This window comes from Elgaria multicarinata, chromosome 11 (assembly GCF_023053635.1).
Source record: "Elgaria multicarinata webbii isolate HBS135686 ecotype San Diego chromosome 11, rElgMul1.1.pri, whole genome shotgun sequence".
Classification (NCBI taxonomy): domain Eukaryota; kingdom Metazoa; phylum Chordata; class Lepidosauria; order Squamata; family Anguidae; genus Elgaria; species Elgaria multicarinata.
The window spans coordinates 1,460,365-1,485,237 of NC_086181.1; the positions used below are offsets into that span (position 1 = coordinate 1,460,365).

General features: G+C 46.5%; 1 protein-coding gene across 2 annotated transcripts in view; it reads right to left on the bottom strand.

Annotated features, from left to right (window-relative positions):
- NSF (N-ethylmaleimide sensitive factor, vesicle fusing ATPase) overlaps positions 1–24,873 on the bottom strand; it is a 196,841-nt gene that overhangs the window by 55,630 nt on the left and 116,338 nt on the right. For both annotated transcript variants that reach the window (XM_063138459.1, XM_063138458.1), the window contains exons 10-12: positions 15,792–15,957; positions 8,673–8,747; positions 2,248–2,435 (exon numbers count right to left, since the gene is read on the bottom strand). In XM_063138459.1, coding sequence (XP_062994529.1) covers positions 2,248–2,435; positions 8,673–8,747; positions 15,792–15,957 — 429 coding nt within the window. The remainder of the gene's footprint in view (positions 1–2,247; positions 2,436–8,672; positions 8,748–15,791; positions 15,958–24,873) is intronic.

Here is a 24,873-nt window from a genome sequence, read left to right on the forward strand (position 1 = left end):
CAGTGTAGTGGTTTCAGTCTCTGTATCTACTGGATCAACTTTAACTAGTTTCTTTCTGAGAGTATTTAATGTTGGGTATCTTCCATTTCAAAACCTAGCAGTATCTTATTTAGTATTCTTAAAACAAGTTTCTAGTCTTCAGAAAGGCAGAGAAGACATGAAAGACAATATGTCGGATGGAAGTTCAGAAACCAACAGTGAGATGAGCAAAGCTTTCAGGATGCAGTGAGTGCAGAAAGGGGTAGGTGCAGATCACTTCCCCACACACTACCTACTTATCCCTCATCAATCTTAGCACCCAAATTCCAATCTTCATGCCCCTTGCCAGTGTACATCTACACCTTTCTCTTCTAAGTTTGAAAATCTGAGTGATGCCATGAATGTGAACACATAACCTTTTATAAAACCCTTCTTTCAAATAAAATCAATGGGCAGACTGAACCTATTTTACAGGCAGCACGTCAGGAAAAAAGGAACCCAAAGCCACCCAGAAAGTCTAGGTTGAGCCAGAACTTTCTTCTGGGTCTCCCAAATCCAAGCTCACTTTGAGCTTTCAAACAGAAACAGCAATTAATGCACTCTTTCTGTTAACATACCATTATAGCAACCACACTCATTTATGTGCCTGACTATTATGGTGTGGCTTGTTTTAATACAAAAGGGAAAAACAGTGAGGGGAGCTGAACCCTCCTCCCACATTAATTCTTTCTGCTCTGCTGCTTCAGGCACTCCCATCACCCCCAGCCTGGTTCTGATAGTGTAGAAGTAAGCCAGGCGGGGAGAGGGCTGCTCTACCATCCACAGCAGCCTGCTGATCGTGGACGTTACTTAGGTGTCCAAGTAACCTCATTGTCATGGTCAGACCATTTCCTGGTGAGATTTGAACTCATGGTGTTACTCTCCTCCTGCAAGGGTGTGGGACCCATTTGGATGGTCTGCCCCAGGAGAGTAATGGAATCCAACTGATTCTTGAATGTTCTTGGGGATTTTCCAGTGGAGAGAGCTGGTGATCCAACCGAGGTCCTAGTCTCACTGTGGAACAGTGAGATGCGGAGGGCCATTGACTTGATTGCACCTGCTCCTTGATATACTAGGGAACTGCAGACGATGAAACAGGCTGGACGTCGGCTAGAGTGAAAATGGCATAAGACTCAAAGCGAAGATGACCGAGCACGCTCTAGAGCGCATAATGGTGCCTATTGCATGGAGGTGCGGGCAGCAAAGAAGGTTTATTTTGCTGCTTCCATTGTGTCCTTGAGTAGCTGTCCAGCGGAGCTCTTCTGGGTGGTCCAGGGGCAGCTAGCACCGTCCCTAGCAAATGGGGCCCCATCGAGGACCCACTGTGACCTTTATGTATCACACTTTGAGGACCAAATTGCTTCTCTCCACAGCGAGCTTGACGCTGTTGTTAGTGCAGCTCCAGTTGAGGTGTCTAATGCCACCATCTGCCCAATTTTGTGGGATCAGTTCCAGTTATTGCGGCCTGATGATGTGGACAAGGTGCTTGGAGCAATGCGACCAGCCACTTGGCCTTTCGATCCCTTTCCCTCCTGGCTAATAAAAGCAAGCTGAGAGGGTTTGACTGGGTGGGTCCAGGACGTGATAAACGCCTCCCTCCGGGAAAGGGTGGTCCCTGCTGTCCTTAAGGAGGCAGTAGTGTGACCACTCCTGAAGAAGCCCACCCTGGACCCAATGGTGGTAGACAACTACCGTCCAGTTGCAAACACCCCCTTTTTAGGGCAGGTACTTGAGAAGGTTGTGGCAGAGCAATTGCAGGCACTTTTGGAGGATACTGATTATCTAGACCCCTTCCAGTCTGGGTTTCGATCTGGTTACTGGACTGAATCAACCACGGTAACCCTCCTGGATCGACTCTGTGGGATGGGCATCGGAGGCACTGTACTACAGTGGTACCAGTCCTACCTACAGGGTCATTTTCAGAGAGTAGCATTGGGTGACCACTCCTCGGCCCCTTGGCATTTGAGCTATGAGGTACCGCAGTATGTTCCAGCCCAATATTAGGGCTGGAACAATGGAGGGCAAGAATGGAATGAACACATAGCCTGCTGAATCACCTCTGGAAAGTTTTATTTTCTTACAATTTTCTCCACAAACTAAGAGGGGAGACACTCAGCATTATAAGACAGAAAACAGTAGGGAAAAATGGAAAAGAGGCAACAAAGGGTCAACTTAGCTTTCACAGCTAGTGCCACCTGAAGAAATGGGATGGAGTGGGGAGAACCAAACCTTAATGTGTCTGTTCATAGCAGTGGACTGTGCTGCGCGAACCAGACCCTCAAGCTCAGCACCACTGAAATTCTTCGTCTCCACTGCCAGCTCTAAAACATCAACATCTGGAGCCAGTAGCTGGTGTGTCCGCATTCTCGAAGTGTGGATGTTGAGTATTTGCGTTCGGCCCTTTTCATCTGGCAAACCTAAAAAGGGAGAATCCCTGTGAATTCTTTGGCTTAGACAGTATCACTCCCTCTAACTCTTCCTTCACTAAACCTGATAATAGAGAGGAATGGATGCTGCATCCTGTAACGGGGGTTTATACTACATTAATAGGAAGTCAAGCTGGCTGGTTTCAAATATATGTGCACAAACCTCAGTAAACCTCAGATTTGTCTGCTCCATTCCTCCTCTTTTGTAAACTGCCCAGAGAGCTGTGTGGTAGGCATTAATAGTTTTCTTCTCCATCTATATTATTTATTATTATTATTATTATTATTATTATTATTATTATTGGAATTCAAAAGGAACACAATGTCCCTGACTGCTGTATTGTGACAGAGTGACATGAAGAAATTTAACAGGAAAGAAAAGATAAACCGGTGAAGGGAGTAGTTACTTTGCTAACCAATTAAAAAAAGGCAGGGGAGGAAGGGGCTGTGACCAGAAACGCAGATTCGCTCTTAGGAATGCGTTGCTGAGCTGAGTGGATCTCTCTCAGATGCGTCCACTGGCATTCTCTGAGCAGCACCAACATAGGCTTGAGGGCTGTGGGGGTGGCGCTGTCCTGTGATCTATACGGATTTCCTCTCCCTCTCCAGGATACCTGTCCAATCACATCCTGGCTATAAGTGTTTGTACCTAGTGTTGAGCTGTAGGGATTGATTAGTGATTCTGTTATACCAACCATCACAGTGCCTATCATTCTGCCTGCCTGAAGTAACTTAGGTGGTCTCAGATGTGGTGTTGAGGTCTCCCAGAATAATTACCCTGCACCCATGCTAATGCTGCATTTGCTGGGGGTAGCATAGCACTTCATGGCCACCATGAGGCTGTCCTAGCATGTTATCAACTCGACACACATGGCAGGTCACACTCTGAATCTGGTGTTCTCATGGTTAAACCACTTCCTGGTGAGGTTTAGGCAGAGTGATTAATCCCCTCTTTAGGGTACCTAATTGAAACTCCTTCTCCCATATCAGCCTGCACTCATTTACTGATGTTTTTTCTTCAAGTGCCCCCACCAGCAAAGGTGAGGAAGGTAGTGATCAGGGAGAGGAATTTTTCATCTGTGGCACCCTATCAATGGAACTGCCTCCCTAGGGAAGTTCACCTGGTTCATACCTTGTTATCATTTAGGTGGCAGGCAAACCTGTTTTTATTTGCCCAGCTCTTCAGCATTTTAAGTACTTTGGTGAAGTCTGCTTCCTGTTGTTATTACTACTGTATCATGCTGTCCCATTTATTAACATTGCTTCCTAGAATTTATTTGTTTTAATATGTTGTGCACCACTCTGGTATCAGTAATGAAAGGTGGTACGGAACAATATATATTTTTAACAAATAAATTCAGCAACAGGAAATCAAGAAGGAAAAAATGTCAAGACAGACTTTCCATTTAACGAAGAACTGATAATTGGCTATTTATGATTCGGCTATTTATGACTCAGAGCTGAGCAGAAGCAGAGAAGAGCAGCTGGCCCAGCTGAACTAGAAGCTAGAAAAGGAAGCCAGCTCCCAGAGAGAGAGAGTGATTAGGAGTTTGACAGGGGGAGTGTAGGGGAAGAGGAGACCAAGGCAAGGGGGAGAAGAAAGGCCTCAAGGAAATCCAAGAGGCTGCCAATTCAAAGAGGTTGTGTGCTTGCCATGTGCTCCTGAGTGCTGAGTGAAAAAGTGAGGGGGGGGGGTGAGAGTTGCTGCAGGGCCTGAAGGGGAAGGGACCTGATTGCTGATTGTTCTCAGCAATCAGTGGCCTGATTGCTGACTGTGCCTGAGGGGCCTGAACGGTGTGTAGCTTGATTGCTGTTGGCCTCCCAGTGACCTAATTCTGCTTCCTGACTCAGAGCTGAGCAGAAGCAGAGAAGAGCAGCTGGCCCTGCTAAACTAGAAGCTAGAAAAGGAAGCCAGCTCCCAGAGAGAGAGCGAACAAGGGGAGCAAACAGGAGTTTGACAGGGCGAGTTTGGCAGGGGAGGTCAAGGAGAAGGCCTCTAAGGAAAAAAAAGGGGGGAACGAAAAACAAAACAAAAACCCCCAAAATTATTTTTCTTCTCTTAAGACATATTCATATAGTTCTGCACTTTCAGAGAGGACAGGACCAAGCACAGGCAATTCCACTATAATCAGAAAGGAAAAAAACAAAACAGAAATAGACAATATGGATGGAAAGGAGCCCCTAGAGGTGGTGACCTGCAAAGGGTGTGCAATGTTCGTGTTTCTGCCTGAGCTCAACATGGCGTATACCTGCAACAAGTGCAAGCCGGTGGAACTTTTGGAAGAAAAAGTGAGAGGACTTGAGTGGCGAGTGTCCCCCATCCAAGGAATAAGAGAAGACGAGGAGTTCTTAGACAGAACTATGGAACTGCAATAGCAACAAGAAGCACAAGAGAATGAAGAGCAACAGCCAGCTGAAGTAGAAAAGGAGAATACTGAGGTGAGGAAAGGCAATGAAGAGGAAACTCCCTGGAAAAGAGTGACAGTTAGGAGAGGAGGAATTAGAGGGCGTTCTGCACCGGTGGGGCCATTGGAGTTAAGCAACCACTTTCAGCTTCTGGAGAATGAGACTGAAGGACAGTTTGCAGAGGAGGAAGTACAGGAGACACCATGCAAAAGTGAACAAGAGGCAAAAGGTCGGTCGACCAAGGAGAAGAGAAGAGTAGTCATTGTGGGAGACTCCCTGCTGCGTGGGATTGAAACCCAAGTATGTCGTGAAGACCCATGGACTCGCCAGGTGTGCTGTCTCCCTGGAGCACAGATTAGAGATGTGACTGAAGGGTTACCAAAGCTCATAAAGCCCACGGACACATATCCCTTTCTTCTCATCCATGTGGGAACAAATGATGTCGCCAAGCGGAGCTACAAAGAAATCATATCAGACTTTGAAGCTCTGGGAAGGAAACTGAAGAACTTTGGGGACCAGGTAGTTTTCTCATCCATCCTCCCGGTTCTTGGAAGAGGATTAGAAAGGGAAAGAAAAATACTCATGAATGACTGCCTACAAAGGTGGTGCCGACAAGAGAGTTTTGGATTCTGGGATCACGGGCTACGCTACTTGGAAGATGGACTGCTGGCAAGGGATGGGTTGCACCTCACAAGGGCTGGAAAGAATGTGTTCGGCCACAGCATGAAGAACTTGATCAGGAGGGCTTTAAACTGAATCTTACGGGGGTGGGAGACGTAAACTTCAAGGCAGCAATGGATGAAGGCCCATGCCAAAATGATGAGGGAAAAACACGACGTTAAACCAATCATAGAATCATAGAATCATAGAATAGCAGAGTTGGAAGGGGCCTACAAGGCCATCGAGTCCAACCCCCTGCTCAATGCAGGAATCCACCCTAAAGCATCCCTGACAGATGGTTGTCCAGCTGCCTCTTGAATGCCTCTAGTGTGGGAGAGCTCACAACCTCCCTAGGTAGCTGATTCTACCGTCACACTGCTCTAACAGTCAAGAAGTTTTTCCTGATGTCCAGCCGGAATCTGGCTTCCTTTAACTTGAGCCGGTTATTCCGTGTCCTGCACTCTGGGAGGATCGAGAAGAGATCCTAGCCCTCCTCTGTGTGACAACCTTTTAAGTATTTGAAGAGTGCTATCATGTCTCCCCTCAATCTTCTCTTCTCCAGGCTAAACATGCCCAGTTCTTTCAGTCTCTCTTCATAGGGCTTTGTTTCTAGAACTCTGATCATCCTGGTTGACCTCTTCTGAACACGCTCCAGCTTGTCTGCGTCCTTCTTGAATTGTGGAGCCCAGAACTGTACGCAATACTCTAGATGAGGCCTAACCAGGGCCGAATAGAGAGGAACCAGTACCTCACGTGATTTGGAAGCTATACTTCTATTAATGCAGCCCAAAATAGCATTGGCCTTTCTTGCAGCCATATAGCACTATTGGCTCATATTCAGCTTGTGATCTACAACAATTCCAAGATCTTTCTCGTTTGTAGTATTGCTGAGCCAAGTGTCCCCCATCTTGTAACTGTGCATTTGGTTTCTATTCCCTAAATGTAGAACTTGGCATTTATCCCTATTAAATTTCATTCTGTTGTTTTCAGCCCAGCACTCCAGCCTATCAAGATCACTTTGAAGTTTGTTTCTGTCTTCCAGGGTATTAGCTATCCCACCCAATTTTGTGTCTTCTGCAAATTTGATCAGCGTTCCCTGCACCTCCTCGTCCAAATCATTAATAAAAATGTTGAAGAGCACTGGGCCCAGGACTGAGCCCTGCGGCACCCCACTTGCTGCCTCTTCCCAGTTTGAGAAGGTTCCATTGATAAGTACTCTTTGAGTCCGATTCTGTAGCCATCTGTGGATCCACCTAATAGTTGTTCCATCTAACCCACTTTTAGTTAGTTTGTTAATCAGAATGTCATGTGGTACTTTGTCAAAAGCTTTGCTGAAGTCAAGATATATGACATCCACAGCATTCCCACAGTCCACAAGGGAGGTTATCCTATCAAAAAATGAGATTAAATTAGTCTGACAGGATTTGTTCCTGACAAATCCATGTTGGCTTCTAGTAATCACTGCATTGATTTCAAGGTGTTTACAAATTGACTTCTTTATAATCTGCTCCAGAATTTTCCCAGGGATGGATGTCAGACTGACTGGTCTGTAGTTCCCAGGTTCCTCCTTTTTGCCCTTTTTGAAGATAGGGACAACATTAGCCCTCCTCCAGTCGTCCGGCACCTCACCCGTCTTCCATGATTTTGCAAAGATAATAGACAAAGGTTCTGAGAGTTCTTCCGCTAGCTCCTTCATTACTCTTGGATGCAGTTCATCGGGCCCTGGAGATTTGAACTCATTCAAGGAAATTAGGTGTTCTTTGACCATTTGTTTATCAATCTCAAACTGCAATCCTGCCCCCTCAACTTCTGCTTCACTTTTTCCAGGGGGGTCATAGACCCGCTTTTGGGAGAAGACCGAAAAGAAAACCAAAAGAAATGAAGAGATAGTCTCTAGTGTTAAAAAGTAGAAAACTTTTAATCTCTTTGTACAGATGTCTCAACGTTTAAAAATGTATTGTTGTTACAAGACTTTTTGAATAAATCTTGACGTTTCAGATCTGCCGATCCTTCTACAGGAGCTGATATAACAGAATAACATGAACTACCAAAAAGTTCAAAAGAAGCAGTCAAAGACTTCCTTGCGTTCTTTTTGTATCTGCAGCAAACGTTTCCCACAGTATGGGAAACAAACAGAACGAACTTGAACTCTTATTACATGAAGGCAAATACGACTTGATAGGTATAACAGAAACTTGGTGGGATGACTCCCATGACTGGAATATAGCAATTGAAGGATATAACTGATAGCACTCTTCAAACACTTAAAAGGTTGTCACACAGAGGAGAGCCAGGATCTCTTCTCGATCCTCCCAAAGTGCAGGACACGGAATAACAGGCTCACGTTACAGGAAGCCAGATTCCAGCTGGACAACAGGAAAAACTTCCTGACTGTTAGAGCAGTACGACAATGGAATCAGTTACCTAGGGAGGTTGTGGTCTCTCCCACACTGGAGGCATTCTAGAGGCACCTGTCAGGGATGCTTTAGGGTGGATTCCTGCACTGAGCAGGGGGTTGGACTCAATGGCCTTGTGGGCCCTTTCCAAATCTGCTATCCTATGATTCTATGAACTAGTCTTTTTATGTGTGTATGTTTTGTGTTTTAGAATTTTAAATTTTGTATACTCGTGTTTTTTTAGAATTTTAATTTTAGAATCTTAATTTTTTAGAATTTTGTAAACTGCCCAGACAGCCCTGGCTATGGGGATGGTATATAAGTGTAGGCCCCTTCCAACTCTGCTATCCTATGATTCTATGATTCTAGTGTGAATCATTGATTTCCAGGGATGGGTTGTAAACCAAAGATTGAAGATTCAGTGGTTAACATGCCAAACAGCAAGTCATTTTTGTAAATAGCACTTTCTAACCTTCGGAGAGTAAGAAGCACCACTAGGGAAACAGTCAGGGAAGTTTTTTTAAAAAATAATTAATAAAAGCTGGGATGGTTTTTCTTTTAGTCTAATAACTACAACAAAATCTGTACTGGTAGAAAGACTCGTAAAAAATTGTATGGGCTAATAACTGCTATGGTGCTCATTTACAAGGCTTCTCAAATCCTTGGCAGCAGCTTGACGCCCATTCGTCCTGGTCCATGCCATTCTGCCATAGGTCTGTGGCTCTGATTGCATCTGTCAGCATGGACATTCTCATTGCTTACTTACCAATCTCCATTTTCACCTCCAGTCGTCCAGGTCGCAGGAGAGCCTCATCTATGAGGTCCGGCCTATTGGTCATACCTATGTAGTATGTACCAAACAGAAACTGTTAGTAAAGGCATCAAATGCAGCTTGAAAAGCTTGAGCCCAGAGACTACTATAATCTCTTTGGTTAGCTAGGAGAAAGTCAGGTTGCTTACCTGTAACTGTAGTTCTTTGAGTGGTCATCTGTGCATTCACACTGATGGGCTCTGCGCCTGCGTGGAGACCAACCGGGAAACTTCCATAGCCTAGAGTTTTGGCGGGAACCCCTCCCACTCCTATATATATACGTGGGGTTCCCGCCCTAATCCCTCAGTTTCTAGGAGACCGACATTGTGGCCTGCCTGACCGAGAGATGTATGATGTTGACATGATAACCCAAAATCAACAAGATAGAATAGTAAAGGTGGAAATGGGAATGACCTGGCCTCGACAGAATTGGAATAACATGGTATCGAGAGGAGGAGAGGGTACGGGAAACGTCGGTATCGACGGTGTAATTTATACCCTTAATTGAATAGAAGGATGTACATATGTATATAAACGACATGAGAGGGGTTGGAGGGTGGGTTGTGTGAATGCACAGATGACCACTCGAAGAACTACAGTTACAGGTAAGCAACCTGACTTTCTTCTTCGTGGTCTCTGTGCCTCACACTGATGGGCGATTAGCAAGCTGACCTACCTTGGAGGAGGGTCGGTGTCGTTAGTGAAGAATTTCAGACAAAACGGCTCGGCCAAAGGCGCAGTCCTCTCTGGCATGAACATCGAGACGATAGTGTCTTATGAACGTGGAGGGTTTAGCCCAGGTAGCTGCTCTACAGAAAAAGTAATGAAACCCCTTTTCCAAAGGCGACCGAGGTTGCCACTGCTCTCGTAGAGTGGGCTTTAACCTGTACCGGTACGGGTAGGTGAGCAATCTCGTAAGCAAGCTTGATGGTTTGGACAACCCAAGCAGCTATTCTTTGTGATGAGATGGGTAATCCCTTAGATTTTCCAACGTAGGATATGAATAGTCTAGGTGACTTTCGAAATGGTTCCGTTCTGGCTTTGTAGAAAGCTAAGGCTCAACGTACGTCTAGGGTGTGCATGGTACACTCTAGCGGTGTTGTCGGCGATTGAAAGAAGGAGGGTAGAATAATATCCTGCCCCAAGTGAAAGTCTGATACCACCTTTGGTAGGAAAGTCACATCTGGGCATAAGGTAGCTTTGTCTTTATGGAACGCTAAATAAGGTGGATCTATTCGTAGAGCAGCTAACTCTCCTGCTCTTTGTGCCGATGTTATTGAAATTAAGAATGCCACTTTAAAGGAGAGCAGCTTCAAATTGGTTGTTGCTAGAGGTTCGAATGGAGGTTTTGTAAGGGAGTGGAGAACCACAGAGAGACTCCATGTGGGAACTATTGATTGCGATGGGCCCGTAGTATTCTTTAATCCCTTTAGAAAACTTTTCACTAGTGGATGTGTAGTTAAAGGTGGATTGTTGTGACGGCTAGTGTAAGCTGCAATCGCTGCTAGATACACCTTTAAAGAGTTTGGTTTGAGACCGTCTTCGTGTAAGGTATATAGAAATTGCAAAATGTCTGTGACCGAAGGGCGTAGCGGGTTGAAGCTAGATTTGCAGGCAAAGCTGGAGAAACGTTTCCACTTTGCTAGGTACGATCGTTGAGTATTGGGTTTCCTAGACTCTAATATATTTTGAATGGGAGCGGGAAGCGTGTCTGGGGCTACCGTCTGATTCTCCATGCCGTGAGTCCCAGGGTGTTCAGGTTGGGATGCCTGACTCTGCCTTGTTGGATTGTTAGTAAATCCAGCCGTTGGGGAAGTTGATGATAACTGTTCTTTGAGAGGAGAAGTAGCCTGGTGAACCACGGCTGGCGTGGCCACTAGGGTGCAATGAGGATGCAGTTCGTGTTGTCGTGTTCTATCTTCGATAAGACTCTGACGATGAGGGGAAAGGGAGGAAAGAGGTAAAATAATGTTCCTTCCCACTTCATGTTGAAAGCATCTCCGAGGGACCCTGGACTGGTCCCTGCTCGGCTGCAAAAATTTTGACATGCAGCGTTGTGGTGTGTTGCGAATAGGTCTACTGTTGGCATTTCCCATTTCGTGAATATGTTCGTAAGAACGTCGGGGTGAAGTGTCCATTCGTGTGTTGTGGAGGGGGAGCGGCTCAACTGGTCGGCAAGAACATTGTCCCGGCCCGCTATATATACTGATGTGAGGTATATGTGGTTGACGATGCACCATTGCCAGATCTTTATTGTGAGGTGCAGAAGACGGGTAGAGTGCGTTCCTCCCTGTTTGTTTAGGTAGAAGACTACCGTTGTGTTGTCTGATGCGACCGTGATGTGCTGGTTTTGAAGTACGGTAACAAAGGCTTTCAGCGCTCTTTGTACCGCTAGTAGTTCCAAGTAGTTGATATGGTTGAGTGCTTCGGCTCTCGACCACCGTGATTGGACGTTTAGGGGGCCGCAATGTGCTCCCCAACCTGACAGGGAGGCATCTGTTACCACAGTTTTGGTAGGTGCTGGTACTTGGAATTGTAGTCCCTGGATGAGGTTGTCCAGGTTCTCCCACCAGTTTAGGGACCGTTTTACTTCTGTAGGTATCCGAAGGATGAGGCGCTGGTCGTCGCGTTGGTTGTCGTATGCCCGTAGGAACCAGTTTTGCAATTGTCTCATGTGGAGCCTTGCAAATTGCACCACAGCGGTCGTTGCTGCCATGTATCCTAATAGTTTTTGAACCGTATGAGCGGTAGTTGTTTGTCGACAGCGGAGTTTCTTTGCTAGGGCTGCGAGGCTTCGAGCCCTGTGTTTCGGAAGGTAGACTCGGCCAGTGATGGCGTCGATATCTATACCGATAAAGCGAATGGTAGGAGTGGGCTGAAGGACAGACTTTTCTATATTCACGCACAATCCAAGGTCCTCCAGGAGTTGGAGAGTGGTGTTGAGATGTTGCTGGAGTTGGTGGTATGTTTTTGCTACCAGGAGCCCGTCGTCTATATATGGGTAGACTTGTATGCCTCGTACTCTTAGATGCGCGCATACCACGTGGAGCCGTTGCCAATCCGGACGGGAGAACTAGGAACTGGAAAAACTGGTTCCCTATAGCAAACCGTAGGTATTGTTGGCTGTCCTGTCTTATGGAAATATGGAAATAAGCGTCTCTGAGGTCTATAGTGGCGAACCAGTCTCCTTTGGCTAGCAATGGGGTTATCTGTGCGAGAGTGACCATCCTGAACTTCTGAGTCGTGATGAATCTGTTGACATTCTGAGGTCTAAGATCGGCCTGAGGCCCCCGTCCTTTTTCGGGACCGTGAAGTACCTTGAATAGAACCCTGTGTCTATTTCGTGCTGGTATAGAGGGCGAATGGCGCCCTTTTTTAGTAGGGTTTGTACTTCTTGCGTGAGTGTTGGCGATGGTTTGGTCACCTTTATTCCCGAAAAAGGAGGGGGATCGTTGAATTCGATCATGTAGCCTGATTCTACGATGGTGAGAACCCACTTGTCGGTGGTGATGGTTTCCCACGCGTGTAGATAGTTTGAGAGATGGCCATCAAAGAAAAAGGAGTGTCTGGTTAGCCACTGGAGGTGAGAGTCAAAGGCGCTGTTTCTTTGGGGGTTCCTGTCATTTGCAGTAGGACTGGTATTTCCCTGTGCTGTATTGTCTTTTTCCTTGCTGTGGCTGCTGTTGTTGGCGAAAGGTGGGGTCCGTACGGAATCGGGTAGCCGGTTGGTATTGTTGTCGGTACCAGGGGCGTTGCTTAAATGGTTGTAGTGCTTGTGTCAGACCCATTTTCCTAGCAGTAGTGCGGGCCTTTTGCACGGAATCCATGGTGTCGTCTGTAGTAGCATGGAATAGTCCCAGTCCATCGAACGGAAGGTCTTCTATTCTCGTTCGTGCCTCTTGAGTTAAAGAAGTGGATCGCAGCCAGGCGTGCCTGCGTAATGCAATAGCAGCCATCATAGTCCTGGTGCCGCAGTCTGTCTGATGCATGGCGGAATGGATCTGTAATTTGGCGAGTTTGGATGCTTCGCTCTGAAAGACTCTGGCTAGGTCCCTTCGATCTTCAGGGAGGTCGTCACAAAGTGCCCCTATCTTCTCCCATAAGAAGAGTTGATATCGGGCCATGGTTGCCTGGTAATTGGCCACTCTCATACTTAGTGACGCTGATGTATAAATACGGCGTCCCATGAAGTCCAACCGTCTACCCTCCTTATCGACCAGGGAGGCGTGGATTCTGTGAGATTTTCCTTGGGCCAACTCCACTATTACTGAGTTAGGTGGCGGGTGTTTCAAAAGAAAAGCCGCATCTGCTTCTTGCACTTTGTACATATTCTCTAGCTTCTTGGAGGCTGGAGTTAGAGAAGAAGGGTTTTTCCACGATTGTTGTGCAGTTTGCAATAAAGTAGGGAGGTATGGTATTGTTACTGATGTTGCGCTTTCTGCTGTGATTGCATCAAAAACAGGGTCCTTAGGTCTTTCTATTTGTTTTTCTTAGGTCTTTCTAGTCCCAGTGTTTGGGCCATTCGAAGAATGTGGTCGGAGAAGTTGACGACGTCTTGCGGAGGTGAAACGGGTTCCTGTGAACCTACAGCTGCATCTGGGGATGGTGTCGATGGAGCGACCGATAGCTCCGACGGGGAGTCGGATTCGTAATCATCGGAAGGAGACCCAGGGGAGTCTATGTAAGGCTGTTGACGCTGGAGGGCGCTGTTTGCAATCGCAGGTAAGTTGGGTTGTCTTGACCTTGACCGTGGTACAGTCACATGATCGTCATGTGGTCTGTGCCTTGGTGGTGGTAAGGGGTCCAATCTGGATGGAGGTTGAGGAGGAGGCATAAAATGGTCGTCCTGCCTATGCCTGGATGGTGATCTGGCGTCAGGTCGGTATGGAGGCGTGTGTCAAGGAGGGTATCTGCTGGACTCGTATTCATAACGAGGAGGACGATAATATTCCCAAGGGGGGTATTCCCTTCTGTAGTTGTATGCAGAATACTCGGACGATCTGTCCCACTCCATGTGAGGGGATCTAGATCTATCGGTACGGTATCGAGAAAGTTCAGTTCCTCATTCCATCCCTCTCTCCGGCATATCGGAGGCTAGGGGTTGTTGCCTCTCGGGTGAGGTGATTGCCGTAGCCTGTATAGGGAGGCTTGTTGGCGCGGATTTGACGAGTTCTCCCTCAGAGATCGAGGCGGTAGGTACAACGTTCGGTACCGAGGGTATGAACTGAGGTGGTACGGCTATCGGTGTCGAAGGTATCGGTGGCGACGGAATTGGCGTTGATGGGCGCGCTTGTGGGGGGGATGGATCCCGTTGCTCACTGCGCTTCTTCCTTTGTGGGTCCAAATGTTTAGTTTTTTTGGACTTTTTGGAGAGATGTTTTAAGGACAGTGTTCCCTTAGGAGTAGTTGGTTCTTGCGTGAGAGTTGGACCAGAAGTCGATTTAGATGGAGAAACTTGTATGATTCTCAAGCTGTGTTGTGCAGCTGAGAGATCATCTGATCTAGTTGCAGTTGAGGCCGAAGTAGGCTTCATTTTTGGAATTGTTTTTGTCTTTTTGGGGTGGACGTCCACAGCTCGGAGGGCCTTATCCCAAAGGAGCGAGTGTAAGCAATCTGCACGATGCTTTCTGGTTTGTCTAGTAAAGGCCATAAAATGGTGGCACGTATTACAACATGGCCTTCACCAAGACACAAAACGCAGAGAGAGTGTCCGTCGGAGGGGGGGAGTTTGCTCCCACAGCGGACACACTTGCGGAAAGGAGCCTTGACGGCCATGCGCCAAGGCCCCACGATCAGAGATCACAAAATAAATGTCCGAGGAAACAAATAAATGCAAATTGAAAGAAAGAAATATGAGAAGATAGAAAGGTGGAATAGAACTATTATTTAAACTCTAAGCGCTGCTGAAGCAGAGAAAGCCCTAAGTTGGTCTACCACAATGGCGGTCAACGAAGAACTGAGGGATTAGGGCGGGAACCCCACGTATATATATAGGAGGGGGAGGGGTTCCCGCCAAAACTCTAGGCTATGGAAGTTTCCCGGTTGGTCTCCGCGCAGGCGCAGAGCCCATCAGTGTGATGCACAGAGACCACGAAGAAGAACTATCTTTATAAAGCCTTCTATGCACCAAGCACAAATGAGGATGCGGTTTTTCCATACGCCCCTCTAGAACTCTTTCCTCTGAGAACATTCAAGCGTTATTTTCACACTATGAAGTTTTTTTTTGTTCATGTATAGGAGAGAAAATGTGAGCTGGCAAGTCACAGGCCTGAACTACAGTACATCCAGCAATATCTATGATTCCAAAATGTGTTTTCAGAGTTCATAGACGTTGCAATAGTAGAAACCTCTGAGCTGATGGCTCATGTTACTCTGCTTACATGAATGCACACACACCCCAGTCCAAGGTAACATGCAAACCAGTTCTTGGAAAAGAAAATACATACCGGTACCAAAAATGGGGTTGAGGGGAGAAAAAGCCCCCCCCCCCGCCCCCCCACCACATGCATCTTTTGCCCTAGCTGGAGAAGGGAGTGGCAGTTCCTCTGTCATGGATTCACCCTCCCACCTACAGGACTGCTTCTTGCAAAAGCTTTCAGCTAAAATCTTCAATCATGCTGTGATTCTTTAATGACTTGGACTAGTGTTATCTGTTGATTTTACTGCGTATCTGGTTTTTATAATATATATATATAGTTTATATATAATTTTAAAAGATGCCTTGAGTGCTCCTTCAGTGTCAAAAGGCTAGGTAAATAACTGACTAACATTCTCCCCTTCTACCAAAAAACTGTAAAAGCCTGGAGACTGGAAAGGTCAATTTAGGAATGAGTAATTCTTAAGATTTAATGTAAATGTCAGCCAATTTCCTATCCCACAAAGTGAAGTTCAGCCATCGTCCACCTGCTCAAGACCTGTTAGCCACCATGCTATTTACCTATTATATGTACACAAGCATCGGAGAAGTGAGACCTTCGATTAGTAACTGGCTCCCAACACAAATTCTGCAGCCACATCTTCCTACAGGAAATTACAGCATAGTCCCCACTCCAAAAGAACAAGGTGTTTTCATACCAATAACCAAGATGTTGTTCAGCTGCTCAACCCCATCAATTTTTGACAGGAGCTGGTTCACAACAGTGTCATGCACGCCTGTGCTGCCCGCCATACTCCCTCGTTGTTTGCAGATAGCATCAATCTCATCAAAGATGATGATGTGGACGCCACTATTGGCGCCAAGCTAATAAAGAAAAACAGAAGCATGCCATAAAACACTGAGGAGGTCTGAACCTTCTCTTTTCTATTTATTTACAGGTTGGGCTTTGGAAATGAAAACCCCCAACTTCCACATAATAGACCAATGTCAAAGACTGCATAAGTTTATGCAGATTAAGCACTATGGGCTACAAGTTTTCACAACATTTTAAAGTTGGAAGACACCCTCCTCCACCTCCCAGTGGGGTCACTAAGCTAGCATCTTAATTTAAGACACTGTACTACAGCTCTCCCTGTCAGGGTCTGTCCTGCAGCGCCACCTGGCGGACGCAGTGCACCTTGCTGGCCGCAGAGTAGTTGCAGGATCCAGGCTCATATTTATTTATTATTTATTTATTTAGAATATTTATATACCGCTCCTCATTGAAAAAATTTCGGAGCGGTGTACAAGGTAAAATGAAAATAAAAACAGAATAAAACAGTTAAAACAAAATTTAAAAAGAAGCAAAAAACACACACACACACACACACACACAGAAATCCAAGGCTGCATGTTAAAGAAAGGCTACTTGGAATAAAGATGTTTTCAGGAGGCGCCGAAAAGAGTACAAGGTTGGAGCCTGCCTGACCTCCAGAGGCAGGGAATTCCACAGGAGGGGCGCCACCACGCTGAAGGCTCTTCCCCTGGTGGATTCCAATCAGAGGATGGATCTAGGTGGAACCACCAGGAGCAGGCCCTCGGATGACCTCAGTGACCGGGCAGGCACTCCCAGATGGGCTGGGGTACTGCACGCCTGCAAACCCAGGTGAGCACACTCCATGCTGAGCTGCAAGCCCTATGAGCTGCCCGAGCGGCACCTCCGCCCCCTCGCCCAGCACCAGCTGCTCCACTATCTGAGCAGGGAGCGGAAGGCTCTTCGAGGGTTTGTGAACCAGTGCCGCTGCTCTCTGAAACCTGTCCGGAAGCCTACCCCACTCAGCAGAGCCACGTGTGTCTTGTAATCAGTCTGCTTTCTGGCCCCGCCCTCACTTGGCTCTCTCCATACCTCGACGACAACGACCCGTTACTGGGGAATTTCGACGGATTTATCCAAGCCCTGGAGGGCATGTTCGAGGACCAGAATCGCGCCCATTCCGCTGAGCTGGCCTTGCAAACACTGTGCAAGGTTCACGATCCGATTCAGGGGCCTCATCCAATTTTATGGACTTGGGCTTCGCCAAGAAATACCAGGTACCCTGCTGCTCCAAGCCAGTCCTGGTTCCGGTAGAGGGCCTCGATGGGACTCCACTCACCTCTGGATCAGTGACTCACGAGACTTGCCCCTTGGCCATGCTTACCGCACCCAGGCACCAAGAAGTGATCACTTTCGATCTGGTCCAGACCTCCCATTCCAGAAGAGCACTTGCGGCTCCAGGTTTGCACCAATGCCACAACACACGCACTGCAGGGTGTTGGGAACACGCGAAGACCCTAAAACTACTCTCCCGGGTGTTCATAGAATCATAGAATAGCAGAGTTGGAAGGGGCCTACAAGGTCATCGAGTCCAACCCCCTGCTCAATGCAGGAATCCACCCTAAAGCATCCCTGACAGATGGTTGTCCAGCTGCCTCTTGAAGGCCTCTAGTGTGGGAGAGCCCACAACCTCCCTAGGTCACTGGTTCCATTGTCGTACTGCTCTAACAGTCAGGAAGTTTTTCATGATGTCCAGCTGGAATCTGGCTTCCTTTAACTTGAGCCCGTTATTCCGTGTCCTGCACTCTGGGAGGATCGAGAAGAGATCCTGGCCCTCCTCTGTGTGACAACCTTTCAAGTATTTGAAGAGTGCTATGATGTCTCCCCTCAATCTTCTCTTCTCCAGGCTAAACATGCCCAGTTCTTTCAGTCTCTCTTCATAGGGCTTTGTTTCCAGACCCCTGATCATCCTGGTTGCCCTCCTCTGAACACGCTCCAGCTTGTCTGTGCCCTTCTTGAATTATGCAGCCCAGAACTGGATGCAGTACTCTAGATGAGGCCTAACCAGGGCCGAATAGAGAGGAACCAGTACCTCACGTGATTTGGAAGCTATACTTCTATTAATGCAGCCCAAAATAGCATTTGTCTTTCTTGTAGCCAAATCGCACTGTTGGCTCCTATTCAGCTTGCGATCTACAACAATTCCAAGATCCTTCTCGCTTGTAGTATTGCTGAGCCAAGTATCCCCCATCTTGTAACTGTGCATTTGGTTTCTATTCCCTAAATGTAGAACTTGGCATTTATCCCTATTAAATTTCATTCTGTTCTTTTCAGCCCAGCACTCTAGCCTATCAAGATCACTTTGAAGTTTGTTTCTGTCTTCCAGGGTATTAGCTATCCCACCCAATTTTGTGTCATCTGCAAATTTGATCAGCGTTCCCTGCACCTCCTCGTCCAAATCATTAATAAAAATGTTGAAGAGCACTGGGCCCAGGACTGAGCCTGTGGTACCCCAATCATTGCTTCTCTCCAGTTTGAGAAGGTTCCATTGGTAAGTACTCTTTTAGTCTGATTCTGTAGCCAACTGTGAATCCACCTAATAGTTGTTCCATCTAGCCCACTTTTAGCTAGTTTGTTAATCAGAATATCATGGGGCACTTTGTCGAAAGCTTTGCTGAAGTCAAGATATATGACGTCCACAGCATTCCCAAAGTCCACAAGGGAGGTTACCCGATCAAAAAATGAGATCAAATTAGTCTGAAAGGATTTGTTCCTGACAAATCCATGTTGGCTTCTAGTGATCACCGCATGGATTTCAAGGTGTTTACAGATTGACTTCTTTATAATCTGCTCCAGAATTTTTCTAGGGATGGATGTCAGACTGACATGTCTGTAGTTCCCAGGTTCCTCCTTTTTGCCCTTTTTGAAGATAGGGACAACGTTAGCCCTCCTCCAGTCGTCCGGCACCTCACCCGTCTTCCATGATTTTGCAAAGATAATAGACAAAGGTTCTGAGAGAGCTTCTGCTAGCTCCTTCATTACTCTAGGATGCAGTTCATCGAGCCCTGGAGTTTTAAACTCATTCAAGGAAATTAGGTGTTCTTTGACCATTTGTTTACCAATCTCAAACTGCAATCCTGCCCCCTCAACTTCTGCTTCATTTTTTTCCAGGGTGGTCATAGATCCGCTTTTGGGAGAAGAATGAGCCAAAGTAGGAATTGAGCACTTCAGTGTCTCTTCGTCATCTGTTATCAATCTACTATCCTCATTAAGCAGTTGAACCACCATTTCTTTCCTCTGTCTTTTACTACTCACGTATCTGAAGAAAGCCTTTTTATTGTTTTAGCATCCCTCGCTAATCTCAGCTGATTCACAGCTTTACCTTTCCGATGCCATTTCAGCACTTCTGTGCCACCTGTCTGTACTCTTCTTTTGTAGTCTGGCCTTCCTTCCACTTCTTATATGTATCCTTTTTTGTTTTCAGGTCATCTCTAAGCTTTTTGTGGCGCAACATTGGTTTCCTCTGTTGTCTTCTATTTTTTCTCCTTGTTGGAATTGTTTGTAAATGGGCCTTTAAAATTTCCTTTTTTAAATACGCCCACCTTGTCATGGTGCTGGAGCTTGAGCACCTCAAGGATGCCATGAGCTAAACCGTGAAGGGACACCCAAGACGGGAAGGTCATGGTAGAGAGGTCAGACTAAATACGATCCCTGGGGAAGGTAATGGCAACCCACCCCAGTATTCTTGCCATGAAAACTAAATGGATCAGTACAACCAGAGATATGTCGGTATACCATCGGAAGATGGGACCCCCAGGTCGGAAGATGGTCAAAATGCTACTGGGGAGGAACAGAGGATAAGTTCAACTAGCCCCAGATGTGATGACGCAGCTAGCTCAAAGCCGAAAGGACAGCTAGCGGCCGACAGTGCTGGTGGTGAACGACGAATCCGATGTTCTACAGATCAACACACCATAGGAAACTGGAATGTAAGATCTATGAGCCAGGGCAAATTGGATGTGGTTATTGGTGAGATGTCAAGATTAAATATAGATATATTGAGTGTCAGTGAACTGAAATGGACTGGAATGGGCCACTTCACATCAGATCACCACCAGATCTACTTCTGTGGACAAGAGGATCACAGAAGAAATGGAGTAGCCTTCATAATTAATAATAAAGTGGCTAAAGCAGTGCTTGGATACAATCCAAAAAACGATAGAATGATCTCAATTCGAATTCAGGGTAAGCCATTTAACATCACAGTGATCCAACCACAGATGCTGAAGAAGTAGATCAGTAGATCAGTTCTATGAGGATCTGCAGCACCTACTGGATAATACACCAAAAAGAGATGTTATTTTCGTCACAGGAGACTGGAACGCTAAGGTGGGCAGTCAAATGACATCTGGAATTACAGGTAAGCATGGTCTAGGAGAACAAAATAAAGCGGGACATAGGTTGATAGAATTCTGCCGGGACAACTCACTGTGAATAACAAACACTCTCTTCCAACAACCAAAAAGACGGCTTTATACATGGACTTCACCAGATGGCCGACACCGAAATCAGATTGACTACATCCTTTGCAGCCAAAGGTGGCAGACATCTATACAGACAGTAAAAACAAGACCTGGAGCTGACTGTAGTTCAGATCACGAACTTCTTATTGCACAATTTAGAATCAAACTAAAGAGAATAGGGAAGACCCACAGATCAGATAGATATGAGCTCACTAATATTCCTAATGAATATGCAGTGGAAGTGAAGAATAGATTTAAGGGACTAGATTTAGTAGATAGGGTCCCAGAAGAACTATGGACAGAAGTTCGCAACATTGTCCAAGAGGTGGCAACAAAAAACGTCCCAAAGAAAAAGAAAACCAAGAAGGCAAGATGGCTGTCTGCTGAGACACTGGAAGTAGCTCAAGAAAGAAGGAAAGCAAAAGGCAACAGTGATAAGGGGAGATATGCCCAATTAAATGCAAAATTCCAGAGGTTAGCCAGAAGAGATAAGGAATTATTTTTAAACAAGCAATGTGCGGAAGTGGAAGAAGACAATAGAATAGGAAGGACAAGAGACCTCTTCCAGAAAATTAGAAACATCAGAGGTAAATTCCAGGCAAAAATGGGTATGATCAAAAACAAAGATGGCAAGGACCTAACAGAAACAGAAGAGATCAAGAAAAGGTGGCAAGAATATATGGAAGATCTGTATAGGAAGGATAATAATATCGGGGATAGCTCAGACGGTGTGGTCAATGAGTTAGAGACAGACATCCTGAAGAGTGAGGTTGAATGGGTCTTAAGAAGCATTGCTAATAACAAGGCAGCAGGAGACGACGGTATCCCAGCTGAACTGTTTAAAATATTGCAAGATGATGTTGTCAAGATGACGCATGCCATATGCCAGCAAATTTGGAAAACACAAGAATGGCCATCAGACTGGAAAAAATCAACTTATATCCCCATACCAAAAAAGGGAAACACTAAAGAATGTTCAAATTATCGGACAGTGGCACTTATTTCACATGCCAGCAAGGTAATGCTCAAGATCCTCCAAGGTAGACTCCAGCAATTCATGGAGCGAGAATTGCCAGATGTACAAGCTGGGTTTAGAAAAGGCAGAGGAACTAGAGACCAAATTGCCAATATCCGCTGGATAATGGAGAAAGCCAGGGAGTTCCAGAAAAACATCTATTTCTGTTTTATTGACTATTCTAAAGCCTTTGACTGTGTGGATCATAACAAACTGTGGCAAGTTCTTGGTGGTATGGGGATACCAAGTCATCTTGTCTGCCTCCTGAGGAATCTGTATAACGAACAAGTAGCAACGGTAAGAACAGACCACGGAACAACGGACTGGTTTAAGATTGGGAAAGGAGTACGGCAGGGTTGTATACTCTCACCTTATCTATTCAACTTGTATGCAGAAAACATCATGCGACGTGCTGGGCTTGACGAATCCAAGGCTGGAGTTAAAATCGCAGGAAGAAACATTAACAATCTCAGATATGCAGATGACACCACTTTGATGGCTGAAAGCGAGGAGGAGCTGAGGAGCCTTATGACAAAGGTGAAAGAAGAAAGTGCAAAAGCTGGGTTGCAGTTAAACCTCAAAAAAACCAAGATTATGGCAACCAGCTTGATTGATAACTGGCAAATACAGGGAGAAAACGTGGAGGCTGTGACAGACTTTGTATTTCTGGGCGCAAAAATTACTGCAGATGCTGACTGCAGCCAGGAAATCAGAAGACGTTTACTTCTTGGGAGGAGAGCAATGACAAATCTTGATAAAATAGTTAAGAGCAGAGACACCACACTGACAACAAAGGTCCGCATAGTTAAAGCAACGGTATTCCCCGTAGTAACCTATGGCTGCGAGAGCTGGACCATAAGGAAGGCTGAGCGAAGGAAGATAGATGCTTTTGAACTGTGGTGTTGGAGGAAAATTCTGAGAGTGCCTTGGACTGCAAGAAGATCAAACCAGTCCATACTCCAGGAAATAAAGCCAGACTGCCCACTTGAGGGAATGGTATTAAAGGCAAAACTGAAGTACTTTGGCCACATAATGAGAAGACAGGATACCCTGGGGAAGAGGCTGATGCTAGGGAAAGTGGAAGGCAAAAGGAAGAGGGGCCGACCAAGGGCAAGATGGATGGATGATATTCTGGAGGTGACAGACTTGGCCTTGGGGGAGCTAGGGGTGGCAACAGCCAACAGAAAGCTCTGGCGTGGGCTGCTCCATGAAGTCATGAAGTCATGAAGATGAGGAGGAGGCAAACTTACAAGAAGTAGAGGGTGTTTCCTCCCCCACAGCCGGACCAGAGACCAGTGCGCAGTTGGTAGGGAGTCATTCCATGGAGGAGAATGCAGGTCCCGTGGAGGAGCCACGGGCCAGTCAGTTGCTTCCTCTGCCTGTCGCTCCTGAGGCTGAGTCAGGGACGGAGGTGGTTCGACCACCCAGCCCCCGCGAAAGGAGACGAAGGAGAAGGGCAGAACAAATGCAGGTGGTGAGGCGAAGTATGCGCCTGCAGAACAGGCAGGGAAAAGACACTGAACTGTAGGAGGGGGTTGGGTCAAAAGGTGGAGGAATGAGGCACAGCTGGGATCTGGGTGGGGTCATGCTGGCAGGGTTTGAAAAGGGAGAATCTGACCGCTGGTCTGGTGTAGCAAACACCTTTCGTTCTTCCGGTTGCTACTGTGCCCCGACGCCTTGCCTTGTGACTGTGACTCTGGATTGCTGACCTGGACCGGCTTGATTGACTCTGCTTGAACGTGTATCCCTGGGACTCTGGACGACTGACTCGGCTATTGATTTAGGACTGGACTGGACCTTCGCTTACTCCTGCCTCCTTGACGCCCACACCCTCTGTTTTGGTGCTTCGACCCGGACCGGTAGGCTTACGCTGCAGAACGTGCCTCTGGCTAAGAACTCTTGGACTCCGTTTAAAAGACTGGGCTGTTCTTAAAACAGCAGCAGCTCCCTCCTGCATTCTTGGCCAGAGATTTACGGCCGAGTAATTGACCATAAAACCCTAAAGCAATAAAACCATTTAGAGGAACGCTTGACTCATGGCTGGTCACTGAAATGAAGAGTCGGAAGCGACTGAACGAATAAACAACAAAAACCTATCCTGCACTCCTTTTCTCATTAGGCTCACTTGCCACGGGACCTTACTTATCATAGTTCTGAGTTTATTAAAATCAGCTTTCCTAAAATCCAGAGTACGTGTATGGTTACACTCGACTTTTGTCTCCTTCATAATCAAGAATTCAAGTATGACGTGGTCACTTTCCCCCAGAGTTCCCGTAACTGCCATTTTATCCACTAAGTCATCCCTATTGGTCAATATCAAGGCAAAGATTGCCGATCCTCTAGTTCCTTCCTCCACTTTCTGTAGGAGAAAGTTATCACCCACACATGTCAGGAATTTCTTGGAAGGGCCGCTTTTGGCAGTATTGGTCTCCCAACAGATATCAGGGTAATTGAAGTCCCCTATCACTTCCATGAAACACTGGCAATTTGTTTCTCAAAAGTTTCATCCTCGTCTTCCGATTGGGTGGTCGGTAGTAGACTCCGATTATCATGTTCTTTTTATTCCTTGCCCCATGTGTTTTATAGTCTGGCTTTGTTCCTACATTGTTGCGGACACTATTTTGGGACACTATGGGAGCTGTTCTCTGTACTGTGGTGCACTGGCCTTCATCCATTGTTGCCTCAAAATTTACGTCTCCCACCCCCGTAAGATTCAGTTTAAAGCCCTCCTGATCAAGTTCTTCATGCTGTGGCCGAACTCATTCTTTCCAGCCCTTGTGAGATGCAACCCATCCCTTGCCAGCAGTCCATGTTCCAAGTAGCGTAGCCCGTGGTCCCAGAATCCAAAACTCTCACGACGGCACCACCTTCGAAGCCAGTCGTTCATCCGGAGTATTTTTCTTTCCCTTTCTAATCCTCTTCCAAGAACCGGGAGGATGGATGAGAAAACTACCTGGGCCCCAAAGTTCTTCAGTTTCCTTCCCAGAACTTCAAAGTCTGATATGATTTCTTCGTAGCTCTGCTTGGCGACATCATTTGTTCCCACATGGATGAGAAGAAAGGGGTATGTGTCCGTGGGCTTTATGAGCTTTGGTAACCCTTCAGTCACATCTCTAATCTGTGCTCCAGGGAGACAGCACACCTGGCGAGTCCATGGGTCTTCACGACATACTTGGGTTTCAATCCCACGCAGCAGGGAGTCTCACACGACTACTCTTCTCTTTTTTTTGTTTGACCTACCTTCTGCCTCTTGTTCATTGTTGCACGGTGTCTCCTGTACTTCTTCCTCTGCAGACTGTCCTTCAGTCTCATCCTCCAGTAGCTGAAAGCGGTTGCTTAACTCTACTGCTTCCACCAGTGCAGAATGCCTTCTAGTTCTTCTGTTCCTAACTGTCACTCTTTTCCAGAGAGTTTCCTCTTCACTGGCTTTCCTCCCCTCAGCATCCTCC